Source organism: Copadichromis virginalis, linkage group LG19 (assembly GCF_057382275.1).
Source record: "Copadichromis virginalis isolate Kocher_CV1m ecotype Utaka linkage group LG19, C_Virginalis_male_GT1.1, whole genome shotgun sequence".
Taxonomy (NCBI): domain Eukaryota; kingdom Metazoa; phylum Chordata; class Actinopteri; order Cichliformes; family Cichlidae; genus Copadichromis; species Copadichromis virginalis.
In genome coordinates, this window is record NC_140636.1 from 19,613,100 (window position 1) to 19,633,575 (window position 20,476).

The 20,476-nt window shown below is 39.4% G+C and overlaps 1 protein-coding gene across 3 annotated transcripts in view; it reads left to right on the forward strand.

Moving 5' to 3' along the window:
• The window catches only part of LOC146685964 (CAP-Gly domain-containing linker protein 4), a 43,487-nt gene that overhangs the window by 4,152 nt on the left and 18,859 nt on the right, over nucleotides 1-20,476 (forward strand). For all 3 annotated transcript variants that reach the window (XM_085440673.1, XM_085440672.1, XM_085440674.1), the window contains exons 2-7: nucleotides 79-225; nucleotides 1,136-1,275; nucleotides 1,759-1,852; nucleotides 2,098-2,259; nucleotides 4,888-5,006; nucleotides 13,974-14,222. In XM_085440673.1, the coding sequence (XP_085296799.1) occupies nucleotides 99-225; nucleotides 1,136-1,275; nucleotides 1,759-1,852; nucleotides 2,098-2,259; nucleotides 4,888-5,006; nucleotides 13,974-14,222 (891 nt within the window). In that variant the 5' untranslated portion in view covers nucleotides 79-98. The remainder of the gene's footprint in view (nucleotides 1-78; nucleotides 226-1,135; nucleotides 1,276-1,758; nucleotides 1,853-2,097; nucleotides 2,260-4,887; nucleotides 5,007-13,973; nucleotides 14,223-20,476) is intronic.

The following is a 20,476-nucleotide window of genomic DNA, read 5'->3' on the forward strand; positions in this document are numbered from 1 at the left end:
TCGCTGTAGCCTGTGTGCTTTTATTGAGAGATTAGACCTACTTGTGTTCTCAGAATAGGCTTTCTAATATTGTTCCAGCTGCAGGCCCTGAGGGGGAGATGACAAAGGAGGATGTTTCAGAGCCCGTTGAAGGCGACACGGTCCTGGGCTGCCGCGCTAGACTCTCTTCTCATCAGCGGCCAGTGATCCACCAGGTGGCCTCTGCACCCATGCCCAGTGACTGTGGTGAGTATTCACGCTTTCTCTTTGCAGCTATGTGACATTTCAAGCTAGTTAACGCGTTCTCTTTGCAGCATCGACAGGCTGTGAAATGCCACAAGATATGAGACTGAAGAAAGGTTGATGGCTTAAATTGACACAGAGAGATGATAGTGATGCAGAGTCTCCGGGTTCTAATAATGTAGCTGGATATGTTAGTTACAAATTGAGGTTGTTCTTTTGTAGTGATTAATTCTTAAACAAGAACATGGTGACTGTTATCGTCTATATCTTGATTTACCTAATTAATCAGTAAAGCCATTTCAGCAGGTTTGATGCTGATTTGCTCTAATGTCCTTAAATACTTGGATGTTTCATTTCTTTAAGAAACTACTGTGTTGAAGTTTTTTGAGGTGAATAGAAGTCAAGTAACACTTGACTGTTCAATTACTTCTGAGGTGAGTGATGTATTTTAAAGTCTAATTTTTATGTTTAATGCCTTTTTTCCCCAAAACCCTCTGAAAGTTGAATCTTTAATCAAAGTATTTCATTTCAGATTTGCTGTAGTTGCGTACAGAGACAAAATTATGAAAAAATGTCATGCCGACTACAGTTAGTGTTAACTTTTGGCCTTTCACAGTGCAATCCATTTGCCTTCAGCCTCAGCCGGGTCATCTAATGCCTCATTTGGTTCACGGCAGGCCATCTACTGTCACATCTGTTTTCATTTGCCTCTGCAAGGGCAGCAAGGGCATTTCCCAAGATTAGTAATTTGCTGAATCGATTGAACAGTCAGTTGCAGAAACGTAGTAAACGTCTGTGCTGCAGAGTTTCACACATGCTCTCTTCGTGTCTGTACACGGGAGAGAAATATTTCCAGTCCCACTCCTCATTATACTTAACACGTGTTACTTTTGTTCCTCTTCATTGCTTCCAGAGTTCTCCTTCTTTGACCCCAGTGAGCCGCAATGCAGGGAGGTTCTGTTGGATCCCAGCACCACCATACCAGAGCTGTTTGCTGTCCTCAGGCAGTGGGTGCCCCAGGTTCAGAAGGACATTGACCTTATCGGCAATGAGGTGACATAAAAAAATGTCCAACTGCTGCGGAATCTCACAGCGGTCCCTTCTGTAGCTGTAACGCTTTTATTTTTGTCGTAATATAATCAACTGAAGCTTCAGAGGACTTCAGATTAATATAAGTTCTGATTTATTTTTTTTCATTGTTATGGACTCTGTTCAGATACACACCAAATCCCTTCTGCCTGTGTTACACAAAGTAGCTGCATTGCAGTAAACTGTGCAGAGAAGCACTCATCTCAAGGGTAAAAGAAGGCGATCATTTTCTCTGATCACCCTTGAGAAATAAATACCTTGTTTCAATGTCAGTTTACGTAATACTTGTTGTCCAGATTTAAGTAGAGTAGAGTTATGAAAGCCTTGAATTACTTGTCATTCATCACACAATTTCCCTCTAATTTCACTTTAACCTGTTATGGAAGATTTCTGCACGCCAACACCAAGTCCTTAGTGGCACATACTGCATATCTTCTCTTTGCACAGATACTAAAGAGAGGCTGTGGTGTGAATGATCGAGACGGTCTGACAGATATGAGCCTCCTGCACTACTGCTGCAAGGCCGGAGCCCCAGGCATTGGTAAGTATTGACAGAGATGTTGAATAAGCACTCTCAGCTGCAGGGTAGAACTAAACAGACATCTACTCTGACGTATGTGTGTGTGAATTTATGTGACCACTCTACTGCTGAACATTATTCTGTATACCTCAGTAAGTGCAGCTGTTCATCAACCACTTCTTAAATACACTCTCTAGAGCTGACTTACTGTCTGTTACTACAACTCCTCTCAACTCTAACACCTGTGTTTGTGACCTGTTCTTCAGGCGATGCAGACACGGCAGCGAGCTTTGCTCAGCAGCTCCTCGCCCTGGGCGCAGATCCAAACCTTCGTTCGCGGTGGACTAACATGAGGGCTTTGCACTACGCTGCGTACTTCGATGTGCCCCAGCTTATCCGTGTGGTGCTGCAGGCATCCCAGCCTGGAGGTGAGAGCAGAGCTGCAGCTGGAGCAGAGAGATGAAAGGTCACCCTAGTAGTAAAGCGCTATATAAATACAGGCCATTTACCATTTACCCTAGCTGTAAGGACAGGCAGAGACTGTATTTTCTCAAATAAACAGCCTGTCTCAGGGATTTTCTTGGCTCAGAATGGACCTATGGGGGTGACAACTCTTGGTGTGTAAAGTGAAGGCACTGAATGTGTTGATTTCTTACAGTAAACCTGGTGGAAGATCTAAGGCAGGGTAACGGCAACCTCTTTTAAATCTCTTAAAATCTTGCTTTTTAAAACACTAATGCCTCGTTGAGACTCTTACCTGTCTCTCATTGGGCAGGATTTTTTTTTGTAATTTATTTTTTCTGTTGTTTCTGTTAAATATGAAATTCCCCTGAATTCTGTGTAATTTCTTTTTATTTTAAGTTTATTTTTTAGCACTTTGTAACTACATAAATACAAATGAAGCTGGGAAAAATAAATACTACCATCCTGCTGTTCCAGGTATCAGAATAAAGAGCCTCCAGCCTTTGAAAAAGTAGGGTCTTGAATATGAAATGGTTTCATGAAGTGTTGTTAGATGTTAATTTGGTTCTAAAAAGTTTACTAGGATGTTTCAAAATTTTATTTCTGTAAAAGAATCGAAGTTCTTTTGAAATGGAAACTGTACAGGAGCCCTGTCATTAGCTTTTCATACTGGCGGCTCATTGTCTGCTTGTACACTGGCAGCACGAGGATTGATCATCGCTCTTTTCATACGGCTGTGATGTCCAATTTATGAAAATCGTTACTCAGCAGATAAAACCTTGTTGACTGCGTTGGATCAAATGATAACGAGAGAAGTGTCGTTCACGGCAGTGTGTCTTGAAGAAGGTGCTCGATGAAACACTTGCCTCAGTAAATGACACAGTTTTCTCATCATTACACACAAATACAAACTAATCAGTAAATGGTAAAACCAGCTAGCTTACCAACTTACCCTAGCCTCAGTTTCCTGTTTTTATTTAATAGGAGTGGGACCCCAGTGTGGTCTTCTGCTGCTGTGGCCCATCTGCTTCAATGCTGGACGTATTGTGTGTTCAAAAATGCTCTTGAGTTACTGTGGTCTTGCTTTCACCTAATAACAGTCTTGCCATTCTCCTCTCACCCCTCACTGCACTCTTTCCAGACATTTTTGTAAACTTTAGAGGTGGTTGTGTGGGAAAATTCCAGCAGATCAGCTCTGTTATGCTCTATTCAGACGAGTGTGTCTGGCACTAACAACCATGCCACATTCAATGTTACTCAAGTCACCTTTCTTTCCTACTCTAATGCTCAGTTCAAATGTCATGTCTAACCCTAACTGCACTAATGTGCAGTAGACATCTGCATTAACAAGAAGTTAGCAGCAGTTGAATCTAGTTGAAAGTGTTAACAATCAGCTATAATTTGTTAATTCACTAGCAAAAATAATCTATATTCTGCTGTGGCACGTTGCACAATGTAAAAATATTCCACAAATACTTTGAGCAAAAACTGACATTCGATTATTTGACTTGTCAATGAGACACAAGGATCATATGGTCTTTGTGTGCAGTAAGCACAGTTTCCTCCTTCCTGTAAATGGTGCAGTATGTCTGACTGTTGCTGTCTGCTTTTTTTCCACCCTTAAAATACTTTATCTATTTGTTAGTCCAGAAAGATTTCTTTCTGCATACCTTACTCTTTTGGTGTAGGATGTCGGTGTAGCTGGGACCTAGATTTACCTAGATTCTCTATGAATATTAATTTTACGGCAGTTCAGAATCTCGTGTACTGTGAGAATCAACTAAGTCTTGATAGTGCTGTGCAGTTAATGAAATCAATTTTAGCTCCACATTTAGTTCCATATTTGGTTTCCACCTATTAATAAATCAAAATAATTGACAATTTCTTTTACTTTTTTCGTTCGGTAAAAAAGCCCACTGCCATGTGGTGGCAGTTTTGATTCAGTTTGAATGTTTTTAAGTTTTATTTTCAGTTGAATTGTAAATAAACTAAATGTAACAACTTCTGCTTTTTCCCAAAGACTGTAAGCAATCATGTTAAATAATCATGAGTCCTGAGAGCAGCTGCCAAACGCTTCAGAATCATGGATGTAGGCTCCGTTTCCAGATGTGGATTTCCGGAGTTATCTGGAGTTCTGAGGTTGATACAGCAAGTCTGATGACTCAGTAAACCACATTCTCAATTCCCCTTTGTTGTCCAAACTTCTTTCATGTTAACTTATTAAAGTTTCTGGAGTTCTGGTGCATTCATTATACATACTTTGAGATTTCTGCCTTCAAAAAGCTCAACAACTCTGCTGTTCTGCTCTCAGCAGTCTGCTCAAATACAAACGGTGAGGGCAATAGAACTGGTTTTACAAGAGCAGGTTAATTAGGAAATGACTTCAACAAAGGCAGGGTGTGTGTGTATGGGGCAGGTTTTCAGTTTGTCTTTTACACTTAGTTGCTTAAACAATGTTTAAACCCAGTGTTTGCATTTGAGACACCAGGTAGAAAATGATGCAAGTTAATAAAGTGTCAATTAATTCTTAACACACCCACACAAGCCATATAACTGTGTATTCCTAACCTCCCAATGGTCTTTTTATGTTGTAGATGTTGATGCCACCTGCAGTGACTTTGATTTTGGCACAGCTCTGCACATCGCCGCATCCAACCTGTGCACATCAGCTGTCAAGTGTCTCTTGGAACTGGGAGCCAATCCTGCGTTCAGAGTAAGTGCCATAGTTGTTCTGCGTATACGCACACAGCAGCAGACTCACAAGTCATCCTGTGAATTTGACAGATTGAATTCCTTCATCAAACCGACCAAAGAATTATTACATTTAATTAGGATTGCATATCGGTATTGATCTCCCTTTTCGATTTTAAGTCACAGAGACGAGAATCGATGCTTGATGAGTGAGTTGCGTTATATAAATGTTAAAAAATGAAGATCTCCTCAGAATATAGCTTGTATTATTTATTTATATATTTGTTGCTTCTACAGTCAGCAAATGATCCGCACTGTGCTTTTGTGGTTATAAATAATGATGCACTGATGGAAAATTAAAATTTCCAGTTGACTCATAGTGTTAAATTGATTTTTCTTTGCTATTGTTTTAATTATTTCCTCTTTTTACAAGTAAACAAAGAAGTCTTGTAGCTCTTGAGTGTGGGCCCGTGAACTTCTAGCTCGGGCCAAACTGATGTGACACACAGTAGTAAACGCCATCTTTGTTTTTTCTGTTTTTCTTTTTTTTTTTGCCAGTATGCTGATATTGGTCAACATAAGGGGGAAAAAATGGAAACACGATAGGATTAGTAACCAAATTTGGTATTAACCATGTGTTCAGTGATTGCACTGATGTAATCTGACCATAAGCCCAACTAGTACTGGGTTATATAATAGTCATAATTTTATGCATGATATGAATTTTTAAAATATTGCTTTAACCTAGGATGAAACATCCACTTGGGCGTTCCCAGCGGTTTAAATGTATTAAATTATTGGCCACCTGATGTGCTGATGATTGTAGTGAGAGGTGACATGTAAGGGCTCTGCAGGCTTCTAATTTACAGCTGTAGTCATGTGACTGGCTTACATTTGTAAAATAGTTAACCCTAAAAAAGCAAAAAAATTAGTTTACATTATAATCCATGATGGTGGAACAACATCATGGATAGAAAGATTAGCTCTATGCAAGTTTTTCAGTTTTCAAAAATTAGGCTATCCTGCTCCTGGACTTCCTGAGCTCCTCCACAAAAAGTAATGGAGGCACAGTTTACATGCTCAAGGTTAAGAGGTGTTTTATTTGATGACAGAATCATTTGTTGTAGAAACATTAATGCTAACGAGCCACATGACTAAAAATAGCAGCCATTTAAAAAAAACGAAACAAACAAACAAAAACATTTAGCATCTAAGCTAAAAGTATAACAGCCAGTCTGTTAAGTACTGACCTTATAGTCTAGTATTGAAGTTTTGTTAGCAGACGGTAGGTTACTTATTGTATTGGTTGGTTTTCTGTTATGTTAGAGTGTTATCTTTAATGCTCCTGACAGAAGAATGACCCAAATATTAATAAGTCTTAATATGCTGAGCCCATCCTTGTAGCTGCCAAATTAACTGAACTATACATGGATACTTATGATTTGCTGGGGTTTTTTTTGTTTGTTTTTTGTTTGTTTGTTTTCCTATTCCATACTTATCCTTACTTTAAAATTTCAATGTTTTATGATGACCTCAGTGAAGGCCACAGGCTATAATCTGTCAGTCCAGCAAAGTTCTTTGAGATTCAAGTGTTGTTGGAGATTTGAGCTCTTCAGACTTTATCTGCCGTAAGGAGGTGAAAAATATGCCACATAACATGTGTAAAGCAGTTGTGCAGAATGGTTTAAATAATCTGCAGCACTTGCAAAGGTAACAATATTTAAGAGTCCTTTGCGGCTTGACTGTCAGTACCGGATGCGTCAGGTAATTGCATGGTTTTAAGATCAGTAAGACGGCTTTGTCATAGCTGAAAAAGCATATAAGTGGGTATGATGGTCATATTTCACTTAGTGCAGTCTTTTGTGCCTGTTGGCTCACTGACATACCTTAACTGCACTTAATGCAACTGACTCATCAGTAATGTTATTGATTTTTAGGTTATTTGCGCCACTTCTCCTGCTGTGACAAGTGAAAAGGTTTATTCATGTACATTCAGGTGAACATGGTGGGTGGTGGATGCATTTTTCGGGTAGCGCTTCCTGTGGATTTGGCTGACAAGGAGCGAGAGGACACATGGTCCAGATGTTTTTAATTTGAAATGTTTTTTTTTTCTCATTTCTTTTGACATGTTATTTTGACATAACATATTTAATTAGCCTTTTTTCCCTCACTGGTAGAGGGAGGTGCCTTAGTCCCTTTGATTTAACCACCTAGCATCAGCTACCTAGCAGGAACAAATGTAATTTCTGTCAGTATTCTGACTTCTACATCTTCCTGTTTCATAGTCAGAACTAACATATTGTCAAGAAAATCCCAACTTGGCTTAAACTTTTTTTTTTTTCCAGTTTGTCCCCACCTCTAAATTGAAGATGACCACAGAGGTCAGCACGCCCACCCCTCCACATCTTGGTGACTTGGGGCTCCAACAGGGTTCTGCAGTAGTCTTATGCACAGCCTACAGATCGCTGTTTACTGTCACCAGGGGGCAGCGTCACAAACAACCAGTCCGAGGGTTCCTCTTGCTTGTGCTGGTCTTGGTTCTTGTGAGCCACTGAGAGGAGCAAAGCTATATTTTATAAAGAGCTGATGTGAAACGAGTATTTAAAAAACATTTTCACTGTAGCCGCTATTTAAGGCTTCTCATTCTGTGGTTTTTGACCTTTGCACTTCTGGTGTTTGAGGTGAATGCCACTATGCCCTGTTTCGATTTATGTATAGCGTCATCCTTATGGACCGTGCTATTGGGTTCCACGTGAGCTGTATGCACAACTCTTTGTGCAGACAAATCCTTATTCAAACAGACACAAACTCATTAGCACAAAACAAGCTCTGACTTGTGGTCTGAACCTTGTGATGATATAAATTCACAACCTGGAAGCTTTTTGTTTGCACACATTACCTGTTAGTGCCTTTATCTTAACTTCCACCAAAAATCCATTTACTATTTACAATATACATCAGATTCACAAAAGGAAAAAATGGGACAATATCTTAATGTTCAAAAAAACTTACATCTTTCTGGAACCTGGTGCCTGGTAAGTTTTCAAAAAAATATAAACACATTTAATATTTTTCACATCAGGTATAAAAAATTCTATAAGAAAATGGATCAAATCAGAAACAGCTGTTAATGATGCTAATGATAGATAATGGAAGTCATATTCCATATATAGAAATGAACCTTTGTTTTCAGACTTAAACGGGAGATATAGAATTTAGATGAGATTTAATTTAATGTCACTGGACGACATTAGCACATTAGTTTCCTTTAGTTGGTAAAGTAAAATAAACAAGCAGTTTATTCACCCGTTTTCAATCTTTTCTTAACAGACTAATTATTTTAGCGCACCACATTGACTTAAAGCAGCCCAGTGCACCACCACCACTGTGAACTGCTCTAAAAACAGCATGCGAGTGACCCTGCTATTCACTAATGTAATCTCAACAGACCGATTGTTGTTTCGTAGCTCTTGTATTGGATTTCATTAGATTGTAGGTGGTCATGACACTGTTTTTGCCCCATGCATTTTCTCAGATGTCAGCATTCATAACTCCCGTTGAGATAGAAAATTGATTCCCACAATTTTCCCACTTTCACCTTTACAAACCTTCCTGATGCGATTCAATCTTTGCTCTTTTTGTTTACTGCTAGACCGAATTACTGCGATTTGATGGAGATCTTTGCAGAGGAAATCTGCCTGCTCAGTTTTTAAAAAAATAAATAAATAAATGAATAAAAAAAAAAGGGACAGATCGCAATCTTTTTGGTATGAAAGTCCAGGTAATCTATCAGGTTTTCCCCCCCCCCAATTTTAGATATTCAGTGGGGGTTTTTTGTTTGTGCACATTGACATCTTCTGACTCAGCTGTCAGCTAACACCTGAGAAGGCAGCTGCTTAGACTACAGATTTCACAGACATTTTTGAATAGATTCACTACTTCGATGTCTTGTGCTTGCTCTGTTTGCTTTCGTGCCTCTCGGTTGCATCTCAGTTTCATTTAAATCTTGATTGAGGGCTTTGCTGAACAGCCCTGATCAGCTGTTATCTTGAGCGAAAGTATATACACAGCAGGGTCCCAGTAGATAATGTTTTTGGCATGAATATATGGGCTGTCATAGCTTATGGGTTTTATTCAGAATGTTATATCTGTATTGGAACTTGCAGTGTGATTATCTTTAATATTGCACATTTTGGCTGCAGAAGTATTGAAGCTGTTTGTAAACAGGTGTAGTTCCTGGTCTTTGTAAGCACTAATTTTCCCACTGGAGGTCACCAAAGCACTGCACACCATAATTCAGTAATTTCCATTCTCAAATATGAGAGCAGAGGCTCTATATCTTACTGAGTGAATGCAATGCTTGCAAGATATATGGACTATGTGGTTAGAAATTACAAGGCTGGCTTTTTGAAACCCAAGAGGCTTTCTTGGTTTCTGTTTAGTCGTTATCTTGCCAAGCAAAAGTTAAAACGCCACAGAGGGAAGATTATTTTCTGTCTGCTTTATTATTTAAGGTTCATCACTGCTGCTGGCAGTTGGCTCTAGAGATATGCTGCATCGGCTTTTATAAGCTCCGATATTGCAATATTTTTTTCTTCTTGTAATCTTTATCACTATTTGAAAGGACCCGTGTGTTTGCCGTGACCCTGACGATGACAGTCCTTTTATTACGGAGGATTGAAATGAGATAAATAGATTCTATTAATAGTTTGTTTTTCATTTATTTTGTTGGGTTTTTATTTATTATTAGTTCTTTAGCTAGAACAGCTCAATTTACTAGCAGTGTGGTTCCAGTCACGGGGGTAGCAATCCAAGCAGAAATGCTCAGAACTACCTCTCACCAGTTCCTTGTGGGGTTCACCTAAGGATTCCCTACCCAACTGAGAGACGTAATGTCTCCAGCATCTCCTGGGTCTCGCCCGGGGCATCCTTCTGGTGAGAGATGCCTGGAACACTTCACCTAGGAGCCGTCCAGGAGGCATCCTACTCCAAACTAGGGTAGCAGCATGTTCCCGTCCTGGAATGGGCATTCCACCCTGTGTGACTGAGAAACATGGCCTCAGATTGCGAGCTGCCAGTTCTCATCCCCGCCACTTCACACTCTGCTTTAAACCACCTCAGTGGGTGAGGTTATTGCTCGATGAAGCCAACAAGAACACACCATCCACAGAAAGCAGAAACGAGATCTCGAGACCACCAAATCTGATACCCTCTCGTCCTCAGCTGCATCTAGAAATCTGTCCTAAAAAATTATGAACAGGATCAGTGACAAAGGGCAGCCCTGGTGGAGTCCAGTACCTACTGGGAGGGGATCCAGCTTTTTGCTGGCAATGTAGACCAAGCTCACAACAGGTATACAGAGACCACTGACTTATTTTAAAATAAAGAAATCAAAAATATAATGGAGAAATAAATAAGAATTTGAAATGGAGAGATTCAAAAATAAGCATCAGTTTATTAGTCATGTATTTTTTCCCCCCATTTTTGATTTATGCAGCTTTGATCTTCTGTAAGGCGGTGCATTCGCTGTAATGTCGTCATGTTATCATTACTCAAAATTAAAGCACAACCTGGAAAAAACACACAGAGAAGGTAACATTAATTTATTACTCCCTTTAAAATGAAAAGTTGTAATAATGAGTAATTCATCACAATCAGCCACATCCTTCAGTACTATTCTTTTTTTTTCCTGCATTGACTTTTCATGTGTTTGACAAATTGTGAAATTCGCATTTGAAAAATGATGGTGTTGGCTGGCAGTGTGTTCGTGATATCAGAGCCAAGAAATTCAGTTTCTTTCTGAGTAAAGGTCAGGCATGGAAGTGGTTTAATTTGATATTTCTCTTCACTGGCACTGCAGAGATTAATCACAACAAACTGAGTATTGGAGCAATGGAAAGATTTTTTAAAAAGGATGGAAAAATAAAAATGTTGCTGGCCTTTCGTGCTTCCCTTGCTACATACCTTATGGATTGAGAGCTGTGGCAACTCATCATTTCTTGCATTAGTAAAAGAAAAAGGTTTCTGTGGTGAACTGCTCACTTATTTCTCTTTCAGTTTCAGATTAAATGTGAGCTGCTGTTGCAGATCTGTTTGGTATGTGGAGGATTTTGGGTGGGTGGATTGACATGTTTCCCTGCACATTCTGAATTTCAGCATACAGCTCATGGGAAGTTCAGCTGTTAACAATAACAGAAGGTGTTTACTTACTCAGCTTTATTTTACTTTCTCAGTAAATCTTGTTTTTGTGTTGGTTCCAGGATAAACTTTGCACAAAAATTAAAGAAATTTGTGTTTAGTCAATTATTTCTTTGTTGTAAAGATGCTTCTTGGCAATAAATCTCATACTGTTGAACAGCCTGTTCAACAGTTCCATAAAATGGGGATGTTAGAGACGGGCTACAATGTTTACATCCCAAGAAGATGACGCCACAAGGATTCGTTTCCTCACTCGGTCACACTGCATGGGGCTGCTGGGAGGTCAGGCCTAAGTGCGCTGGTGTCGGCAACATGCACACTGGAACCTGAACATACGGCAGTTGAATCACAGGGTCAAAGTGTGGAAAAGATGTGGAGAACGCTATGCTGATTCCTGCAACAGCGGTGGAATTGCAGTTATTAGCACTTTCATGTTCCTATCCCAGGATTGCAACAAAGAAAAAAGTCACTTAAATGCAATGATTCACAAATCATTTGCGAGAGTGTCAAATATGTTTCAGGTATTCTGCCTGTTGTGCATAAGCATTAAAAGCATCTTTCAAAGCTCTCATAATTTAACCGTAACAAATGAAGTATGGCTGTTGTGTAGTTGTGAAAGGCATTTGTCACATGTCAGTGGGTGAGTGTGTGACAGTGCTTAAAAAATGGTTCACCGTGGGAGCTTGGCATGGTATTACATTATGGTACTTAAGTGAAATACACTGGACTTGTCTAGAGGTGATTATTGTTCTGTTTATTACCCCATCAATCTAAAGTATACATGGGGAGTTGATTAGGGTTGCCCAGCTGTTTTTAAAAAAAAGAAAAAAGAGAGAGAGTGCATGCTTTAAATGCACTCCTTTAAATATAGTTATCGCCACTGAGCTAAGCATTTCTTTCCTGGAGCTAGTCCTGTGGCATGCTGCCTTCACTCTAGGCACATGAAGACAGATTGATTGTTTGGTACTTTAGCTCAGTGTTACAACATGAGAGCGACAGGCCTCAGCAATAAAAGGCAAGCTGGGTTTTGATATTTATCAAAGACCACTTGTATTGTTGCTGGAGGGGCTGGCAAATGCAAGTGTGTGCCCCAATTAATCCTGCGCCGTAGTGCTGGATGAGCTCCTCTCGTCTGTCACGCCTCCACAGCCGTATCCTCCTACCTCCGCTGACACTTAAGCTTGCTTAGTCTCTCTAAGCTCTCCCTGACTGTAGTTTCTTTACGTGACTAAATGCTCATGTTGTGCGCCTCTTGCCCTGACAACATGAATAAGATGCGATTAGGTGCAGCATACAGAAATGATGGTGACCATTTTGGAGATGGACATAAAAAAAAAAACAAATGTTTTAAATAGTTTGTCTTTTGAAAGCAGTCTGTCATCAGTGATGCTTATGCTGCATTTGATTTAATTAGTATTGATCGATATTGCGAGAGCTGGCAAGCTGTCTCACTGTTGTTCTCAGCTAGTGGTATTTTTTTTTTCTGCTTTATTTCACAGTTTTTACTTTTCAACGCACAAGCCTCCTCTTTCCTCCTCCAAATGTAAACATCTAACCCGCAGGGATTAGAGTTCCAGATATAAGCCTCAGTTTGTAGGTCGAGCACTGTTGGTTCTCATTCACTGCTATAAAAACGACTGGCTAAATTCTTTCTTTACTGAGCCGTACTTCAGCATGCAATAAATCCTCATTCTCAGGTACTCTTGGCCCAACTGATATTGTTGAAATAAAAAAGCACCAGTTCAAGTTCAACCAATTATTTTCTGCTCAAGTGGACTGCAAGAATTCTGTGTTTTGTCAGAAGGTTCAGCGCTTCAGTGCTCCTACCAACATGACGTCCAGTCTTGTGCTTGCAGTTGGGCAGTTTCTAATATCATATCAGTGTTCTGGTAAGTGGGATCGGTTTATTGCACACATCTCCCAGCATTAATGAGACTGTCTGGGTCACACTGTTTGCACTTAATGGATTCATAACGCATTAGTAAGTTTACACTTTTCATTTGGGATAGAAGCTTTCACACTCGTGCGTTAAAGAAACTGGCTCTTTTATTTCCTCAGTGATATTAACTGAGGGTCCATTTCTGGGGCAGATGTAATTGGTGGTTTAGTTATTGCAGTTGCAGTGATTGGTTTAGTTGCAGGTGTGTGATGTTGAGCTAAGAGGTTTGCAGGTGTTGCCTTGACGAATTTTGCTACAGTGTTGCTGTAGATGTCATTGTTGCTGTAATTATTATGTTTGCCATATTTAGTTAAGATGCAGTGTATTTTTACTTAAAAAAATGAAAGGGTCTGTAGCAACAAAAAAGTACAGTATGAAAAAAAACAAAACAATCAAGTAAGACTGATTTGACCTTGGCTCATTTAAATAGAAAGTAGAAAAAAAGGACATAAAATAACAGCTCAGTGAATAAATGCCTCATATATAAAAAGAGAATGTGCTGTGAGGTGGTAAGGGTTTTCTGTATCTGTCCTTGTGCCAGTGGAGCTGAAACAGATGTCAGAGAAAGTGTTCTGCTGTGTGTTCAGTTAGTGGAGCCGAGGGTGGTCCGGATTAACACCCCCTTCTTCTTCTTTTTTTTTTTCTTCCCTTTTTTAATTTAAAACCAATCGTTTGGATGACCTCTGCAATGCAGGTGTCTTTAGTGCTCTGCTTAGTTGCAGATATAATGATTTAAATGACTGTCCTTTTTCAAAATCTCTGCTTAAAACATTCTCTTACCTGATTGGTAAAACATTCCTCTTATCTGTGTTGTTTTTTTGTTTTGTTTTTTCTCCTTGTGTCCGGTTAAAGAATGAAAAAGGGCAGTGTCCAGCAGACGTGGTGCCTGATCCCCTCGACATGCCTCTGGACATGGCTGATGCAGCAGCCATGGCCAAAGAGCTCCGGACTTTGCTGAGACAAGCGTTACCCAGACCCAGCTCCCCTCTGCCCCTCACCCTGAAAGCCCAGTCCCTCCCTGCTCTCTCTGATAAGGCCAGGCTACAGCTCGCCTCCATGGGAATCCGTCTAGGTGACCGTGTGATTATAGCTGCACAGAAGGTGAGTTGTGGCTCTGAGCAGTGATCTTCACTTTTATACAGCAGTACTTTCAGTCTTACTTAAAGCTTTTTCATATCTCAGAATGGTACAATAGAGGGAAGTTTCACAGCCCTCTAATTATGACTCAGTGATTAGCTGAATTCAAATAAGTCCACACTTCTCCAGTTTAAAATGAGCTGTCTCTTAGCAGCAGCGAGTCAGTATATTTAAACAAAGCTCACTAATGCAGGGCTCTGTCTTTGCTTTTTCAGTTTTGTGCTGGAATATGATACTAACTTTGGTTTAGGGGCTTCAGTCAGCCTTTTTTCTACTGAAATCGAGCGTCTCTTTAACACTTACTGTAATTTTTTCCCCCCTTTATCACTTTGTGAAATTTGCAGGTCACGTCTTGCCAGTATTTCATATGCTTTCACAAACTGAAGCGAAGTTGTAGCAGAAGTAATAGCTAGCTAGATTTGGTTGTATCCATCTAAGTTTGCCTGAAAATGAATACCACCAGGAAACAATTTGGAGGCCACTTGCAAGTCCACTTGGTACAATGGAAATTAAAGCCCTTGATAAGGCTTGACAGTGGGATGCTGTTTAAAACGATACGGTGCCAGTGGAGCCTTTTGTGTGTGCTGCTATTAAATTATCAGCTCCTGCTGGTCCACAGACTGGAAACGCTGGAGTATCGATGATGCCGTGTGCTGTTTTCGTCTTAATGTTGCAATAGATTTTTCACCTGCTGTTACATTGAAGTCCAAGCTTTCTGCACATACCACAACGACACTCAAGACACTTTTTATCCTGATGGTTGTAAACACGGGACCTCTGGAGACACTTTAAGCAGAGATTAAACCGTCTGCATGGTTGTGCGTGAATCCTGTATACCGAGTGAGTTTCCTGTTCCACTGGAAAAGTCTGTGCTGGATGGAGTAGTATGAAGAAACTTTGAATGATATTTTGTTTAGAGTTGGGTTATGTCATAGTCTTAAAACCAGGCAAAGCAGAAGGATGGTATTTGTGTTTGTCATGTTGATTTTTAAATGAGAGTTTGATGTAACTGTATGCTTGAGAGATGCTTGTTTTCTTTCCTCTTTGCATCCTTTTTGTTTCACTTGGTTTTACTGTGTGTGGGGAGAGCGTCCTGAAGAGTGGAGGAGAGACAGGTGAGCCATTTCATGTGGAAATAGACTGAAGGAGCTGGTAAAACTATCGGCCTAAAAAAAGAAAAAGAGTAAATTTTGAGGAACTAACAGTCACTAATTGTTCATCAATGCTCTCCTGCTGATAAAGCTTCCGTCTTTCTTTTCATGCTAGAAGCGAACAGAGTTATTATCGTTTTATATTTTAAAAGTACTTTTTATCATCTTTGTGTTGTTTTTTTATGTTTTAAATTAAATTAAATTTAAATTAATTAGTTTTTTGAAAATTGTTAGAAAATGTTTTTGGGGTTTTTTTCTTCTTCTTTTTTTTTTTAATATTTTGAGTGGTAGTGTTAGTCCTTTTTGTTTATCATTATATGTAGGGTATTTGTTAGTTTAGGAATTTAATACAGCGCTTTTTGAAGGAAGTGATATGCGGCATTCCAAGTCTGAAACGGGTGCACGAAAGCCTAATCGAGCAGGTTTTGCTGACAGATTTTATCATATTGACAAAGACTAAAACTGAAAAGAATATTTGCTTTATGTTTTTATTTCCTTTTAGTTTTGTGGGTTTACAATATCATTTCAGTTAGTTCTGTATTTTTCCTCCAAAATTATAGTTTGTATTATTACTTTTTCCCCACATCTAGTTTTAGTTAGTGATGGCTATAGGGATTATGGTAAGGTTGGGCGATTTGCTCCGTAGTGCTCCATCATTTATCCAGCCCTCATAAGGTACCGTGTGTGGGTGAATGCTGAACAGCTGACGTCGTATTAAGACAAAATACTTGCTGCGTCTCTGCTTATTTACCTTTAATATATGATTCAACTATGTGATCCAGTTTTTTTCTTCCTCTGTAAAATCTCTCACTTTTCTCTCCTGCTCTCTCCACCTGTCAGTCCCACCCACAGTATTTCATGTCAAACACCTGGTAGAAAGAGGAGTTAAGGAGACCGTAACTGAGGCTACGCCAATTATCAGCGCCCGAGAAGACATCGTGAACGCTTCCTGCCCATCCCGTGTAGATGTTAGTGAAAATGTTGGGAAGACAATGTTGGAGAAACGTGAACATTTTATTTGTACTGTATAATCTGCAGATTCTGACAGAAATCTGCAAACATCCTTTGAAGCACCGCTCCTCTAAAACAGCAATATGGATAATTATTAGGCTATTTGTAAATAACAAAATTGGGAAACGTAAAGTCAGAAACAAGTCTTTATATTGACGGCCATCAGTCAAACAATAGTGTTTGGTCTGGGTAGAAACAGAGCGCGTCGTGTGTGACGTCTTCTTTTGCGCATGCGGGCCGCTTTGAGGGTTCACACTAGAGCGCGTTTACTGTCACATTTTATTTGTAGTGTGAACAAGCAGACAAAAAAATCAGATTTGATCAAAAAATCGGAATTGAGCATCAAGACCTGCAGTGTGAACGTAGCCTGAGTGTCTCTGCAAATGCACAGTTACATTAAGCCTTAGCTTTAAAAAAATCAGTCCAGCAGTCAGAAATATCCTGCTATTTTATGATGGGTTGCTGTAGCCTCTCTACACACGCATTCATTTCAGAGCAGCACAGAAGTCGGGGTGTGAACCTGTGTGCGTACCCAGGCACACCTGTGTTGCTCGTGTGGTTTTGCAATATGTAATTATAATGAGGCAGATTCAATTTATTATAATACTCATATTAATTTAAAGCACAACTGGAGAAATTAGATTTTTAAAAATAGCCTTGACTGGCGTGCTATCGCCGCTCATTTTGAAATAAACGTCTGTCAGCAGAACCCAATTGGATGGTGCTGCTTAAGTGGATACACATTAACACAATACTACCACCACCACCCCAGTTAGTAATGGTATTGGTTATTGGAGATTTCTATGCCAATCAGAGAATAGAACAGATTGGCCAGGCCAAGGTTATTAATATCTGTGTACCAGTAATAAATGCACATATAGAATCTGTATTGCATTTACTAAGCAACATCTCCATCAATCCAACAGTCCAGGTCTTTATAGCATGGATCCTGCATCACATTAGTGCCATGCACCGGTGCCGTAGTCCATTGTAGCCAAAGTTAAGAAGCTTTGGTTACATTTTCAACCAAGACAAAATAATTTCCAGTTGCTAAGCAACACCATTTGGGAATCCATCAAGCACTCTCGGTTATGGCCATCAGATCACTCTGGCACATCATCAACATTCATCTGAGCATGTTCATCTCCGGTGCCTGGTATCAGTATTAGAAGTTTTACAAATGCATGTGCTCATGTTCTTTGTCTGTGAGTCATTCTTTTCTAATCACCGACTCTTACCCAGTCCAAGTTCACAGGCGGCAGTGTGAGCCGCACTGGCTGTTTCTTTGTAGAAGTGAGAATGTCTAATGAGTTCAACTGTAAACGTAGCAGCGCTGTAATTAAAAGCATTTATACAAAATCTGTTGACTAGTCACAGTGTAATTATACTTAGCATTTAAAAAATGCCCTGTCCTCTTTAGTTATTTTTTTGGTCATAATTCTAACACATACAGTGTAACTATAACGCAGCTATACAGCACACTGCATTAAGATAGAAAAGTATGGATGTTGAAGTGTGGGTGTGAGGAATGACAGATATATTGTGGGAAGGCATTAATTGGCAACAAATTGTCAAAGTACAGAAAAGAAAAGGAAAAAAAAACCATTGTCTTCATGATATAAAGAATATGTGGTGAAGAGTACTGTACAAGTAATGTCTAAAGGAAGAGGGGAAAAAGTGCAACAAACCACCAGTTTAGGTGATTAATAATGGCAAAGCTGTAACAGTATGACACATAACATCACTGTATAATAAGTAAAAATAAATATACGGATGCAATTAATTCTTAACCAGTTAAGTAAGGCAGTATGGCAAAGATGCATGTACAGATTTTGGTCCTAAGGGAGAGGGCAAGAGAGTAATGGCATAAAAGCTCTGAATTTCTGTATTGTTGCCATTAGCTCTGCAGTGTTACTCATTAGCCTAATCAGTAACCTTGCAGTTTTGTAAAATAGGATTCATGGTACTGTGTTGGTTTCAGTTCTCATAGCTCTTTGGTTCCTCACAGGGAGAGTCCATGGGAATTCAACATCCAAAAAGCCAGTAGCACAGCCTGACAGTGATGATGCTGTGCATAGTTGAATGTTGATTGGTTAAAAAGATGGCTTGGCTTGACCAGGTAATGCTGAAATAAAGACATATGAAACATCAAAGACCGAAAAAAGCACTGATGGTTAAAAAGGACAGTTACAGCAGTTTCAAATTGCTACAAAGAAGTCGTTTTTTCTTTTTTTGTGTGTACGCGTTTTCATACTTTGGCTCGGTCGCGAGAACAAAGTACTAAAAAAAATCCACATTTCTTTTAACATTGTACAGTCTCCCAGTGACAGCATGTGAATACGTGTGCACAGCACCTACAGACTACCAATGCAGGACCATGCTGGGACCTTAAGCCATGTGCAATCCTTTTGAAATGAATCACACTTTTATAAGAAGGGTATTTAGCCCCATAGGTTAAATACAATTCATTTTTCTAATTGAGTTCATTGCACTGTTCAGCTCTGACAATTTGCTACATGGTGTCTCTGCTCTAAAATTAAATGAGGACCCCAGAAATCTTTCTCTTTGTGCTTTGTGTTTTAATTTGAAATCATCGGGCTGACAGCATGGGCCCAGTCCACCTTATGTGACCTAACAAAGCAGGTGAAAGACACTGAGTGCAGTGCCATGGGCACAAATTACCTTACTTTATGGCAGTCATAGGTAATTCAACATCACTAATACTTAACAGCTTTTCCATTTTTCTTCCCCGAAGACAAATTTTTTTGACAGTTATGGGGTCTGCTCTGTACTTCTGGAACTGCATCCATTTCTCACACAGAGTATTTACTAAGTTTCTTTGTCCTCATGCTGAAAGAGTGTTGCGTGAAGACGACCGGAGTAATGAAAAATGGCAAACAGTGATATATCTAATAGAAGGAATTAAATTGAGCTTTGTTAAATGGAATATCCTTTTTACTGCACTAAATCTCAGGAGATCTGTTTCACAAACCATCCGTGTAAGCCATGACATTATAGCTGATGTGAGTTGCACGATTTGTAAGTTAAAACTCTTCAATTACCTCTTGCTACCTATTACTCCTTTCAGTATTACCTCTCTGCAGACACCTAACATCCAACATGATTGAAAGTAATGAAATTTAAACAGTAATGAAATTTTTGCAGTGACACCTTTGCCCTTGCACAAATAATCTTAGACTTCATAAGTAAAGTCAGTTTTATTTAAATACCCCTATACTGAATAAATGTGCCCAGTCTGTAAGGCACACCATACCCTTTATGGCCCCTTCTCATAACCCTTCCTCATCGAAGATGGAGTAATGAGTGTGCTCAGACCTCAAACTCACTGAAAAACAAACTTGGTATTTAAAGTGGTGCTGTTGAACTTTTTAAAAAAAATAAATAAAAAAATGATGTAGGCCCCATTACATCAAAAAGATTTGTAGTCATTCTTTAAATAACTCCACTTTTATGAAAGATATCTTAAAAATTGACTCTTATTAGATTAGGGAGCACCTTTTCCACTCTAAGGGCTCATGAGTTAAAATTGTACAGTTTTATTAGGCCACAGGAGAGATCATGCTGAAAGAGTCGGTGTTACTGAAGTCCTAATACTTTTATGGAAGTGTGAATTTGTGAAAATAACCTGCAAACAGCCACTTGAGTCAAAGATGTCTGAATTTCTTGCATTTGTCTATGCAAGTAAACCCAAGCTTTAAGGTTTCTGACATTTACCATTTGATGAGTTAAAGTCGGTGAGTGTGGGAAGACCGTTAACATAAGTGATGTTGGCTGGCTTTAGTGCCCAGTGGTATTGATGGCAGTAGTTTATTGTGTAGTGGAGAAACATTAGAACAACGACCTCCAGCTCTTCAAACTCATGTCTCATATTTGCAAACTGTAAGTAACTCTACCATCCGGGATTTTACAATGTGCTTCAAAATGCATAATTTCATTTCAGTTTGCTGCTGATTTTCTGTCATGACCAGCTTCTCTGTGAACACCAGATTTATGGTTCTTCGGTCTATGATAATGCAATGGATCTGGCAGTATACT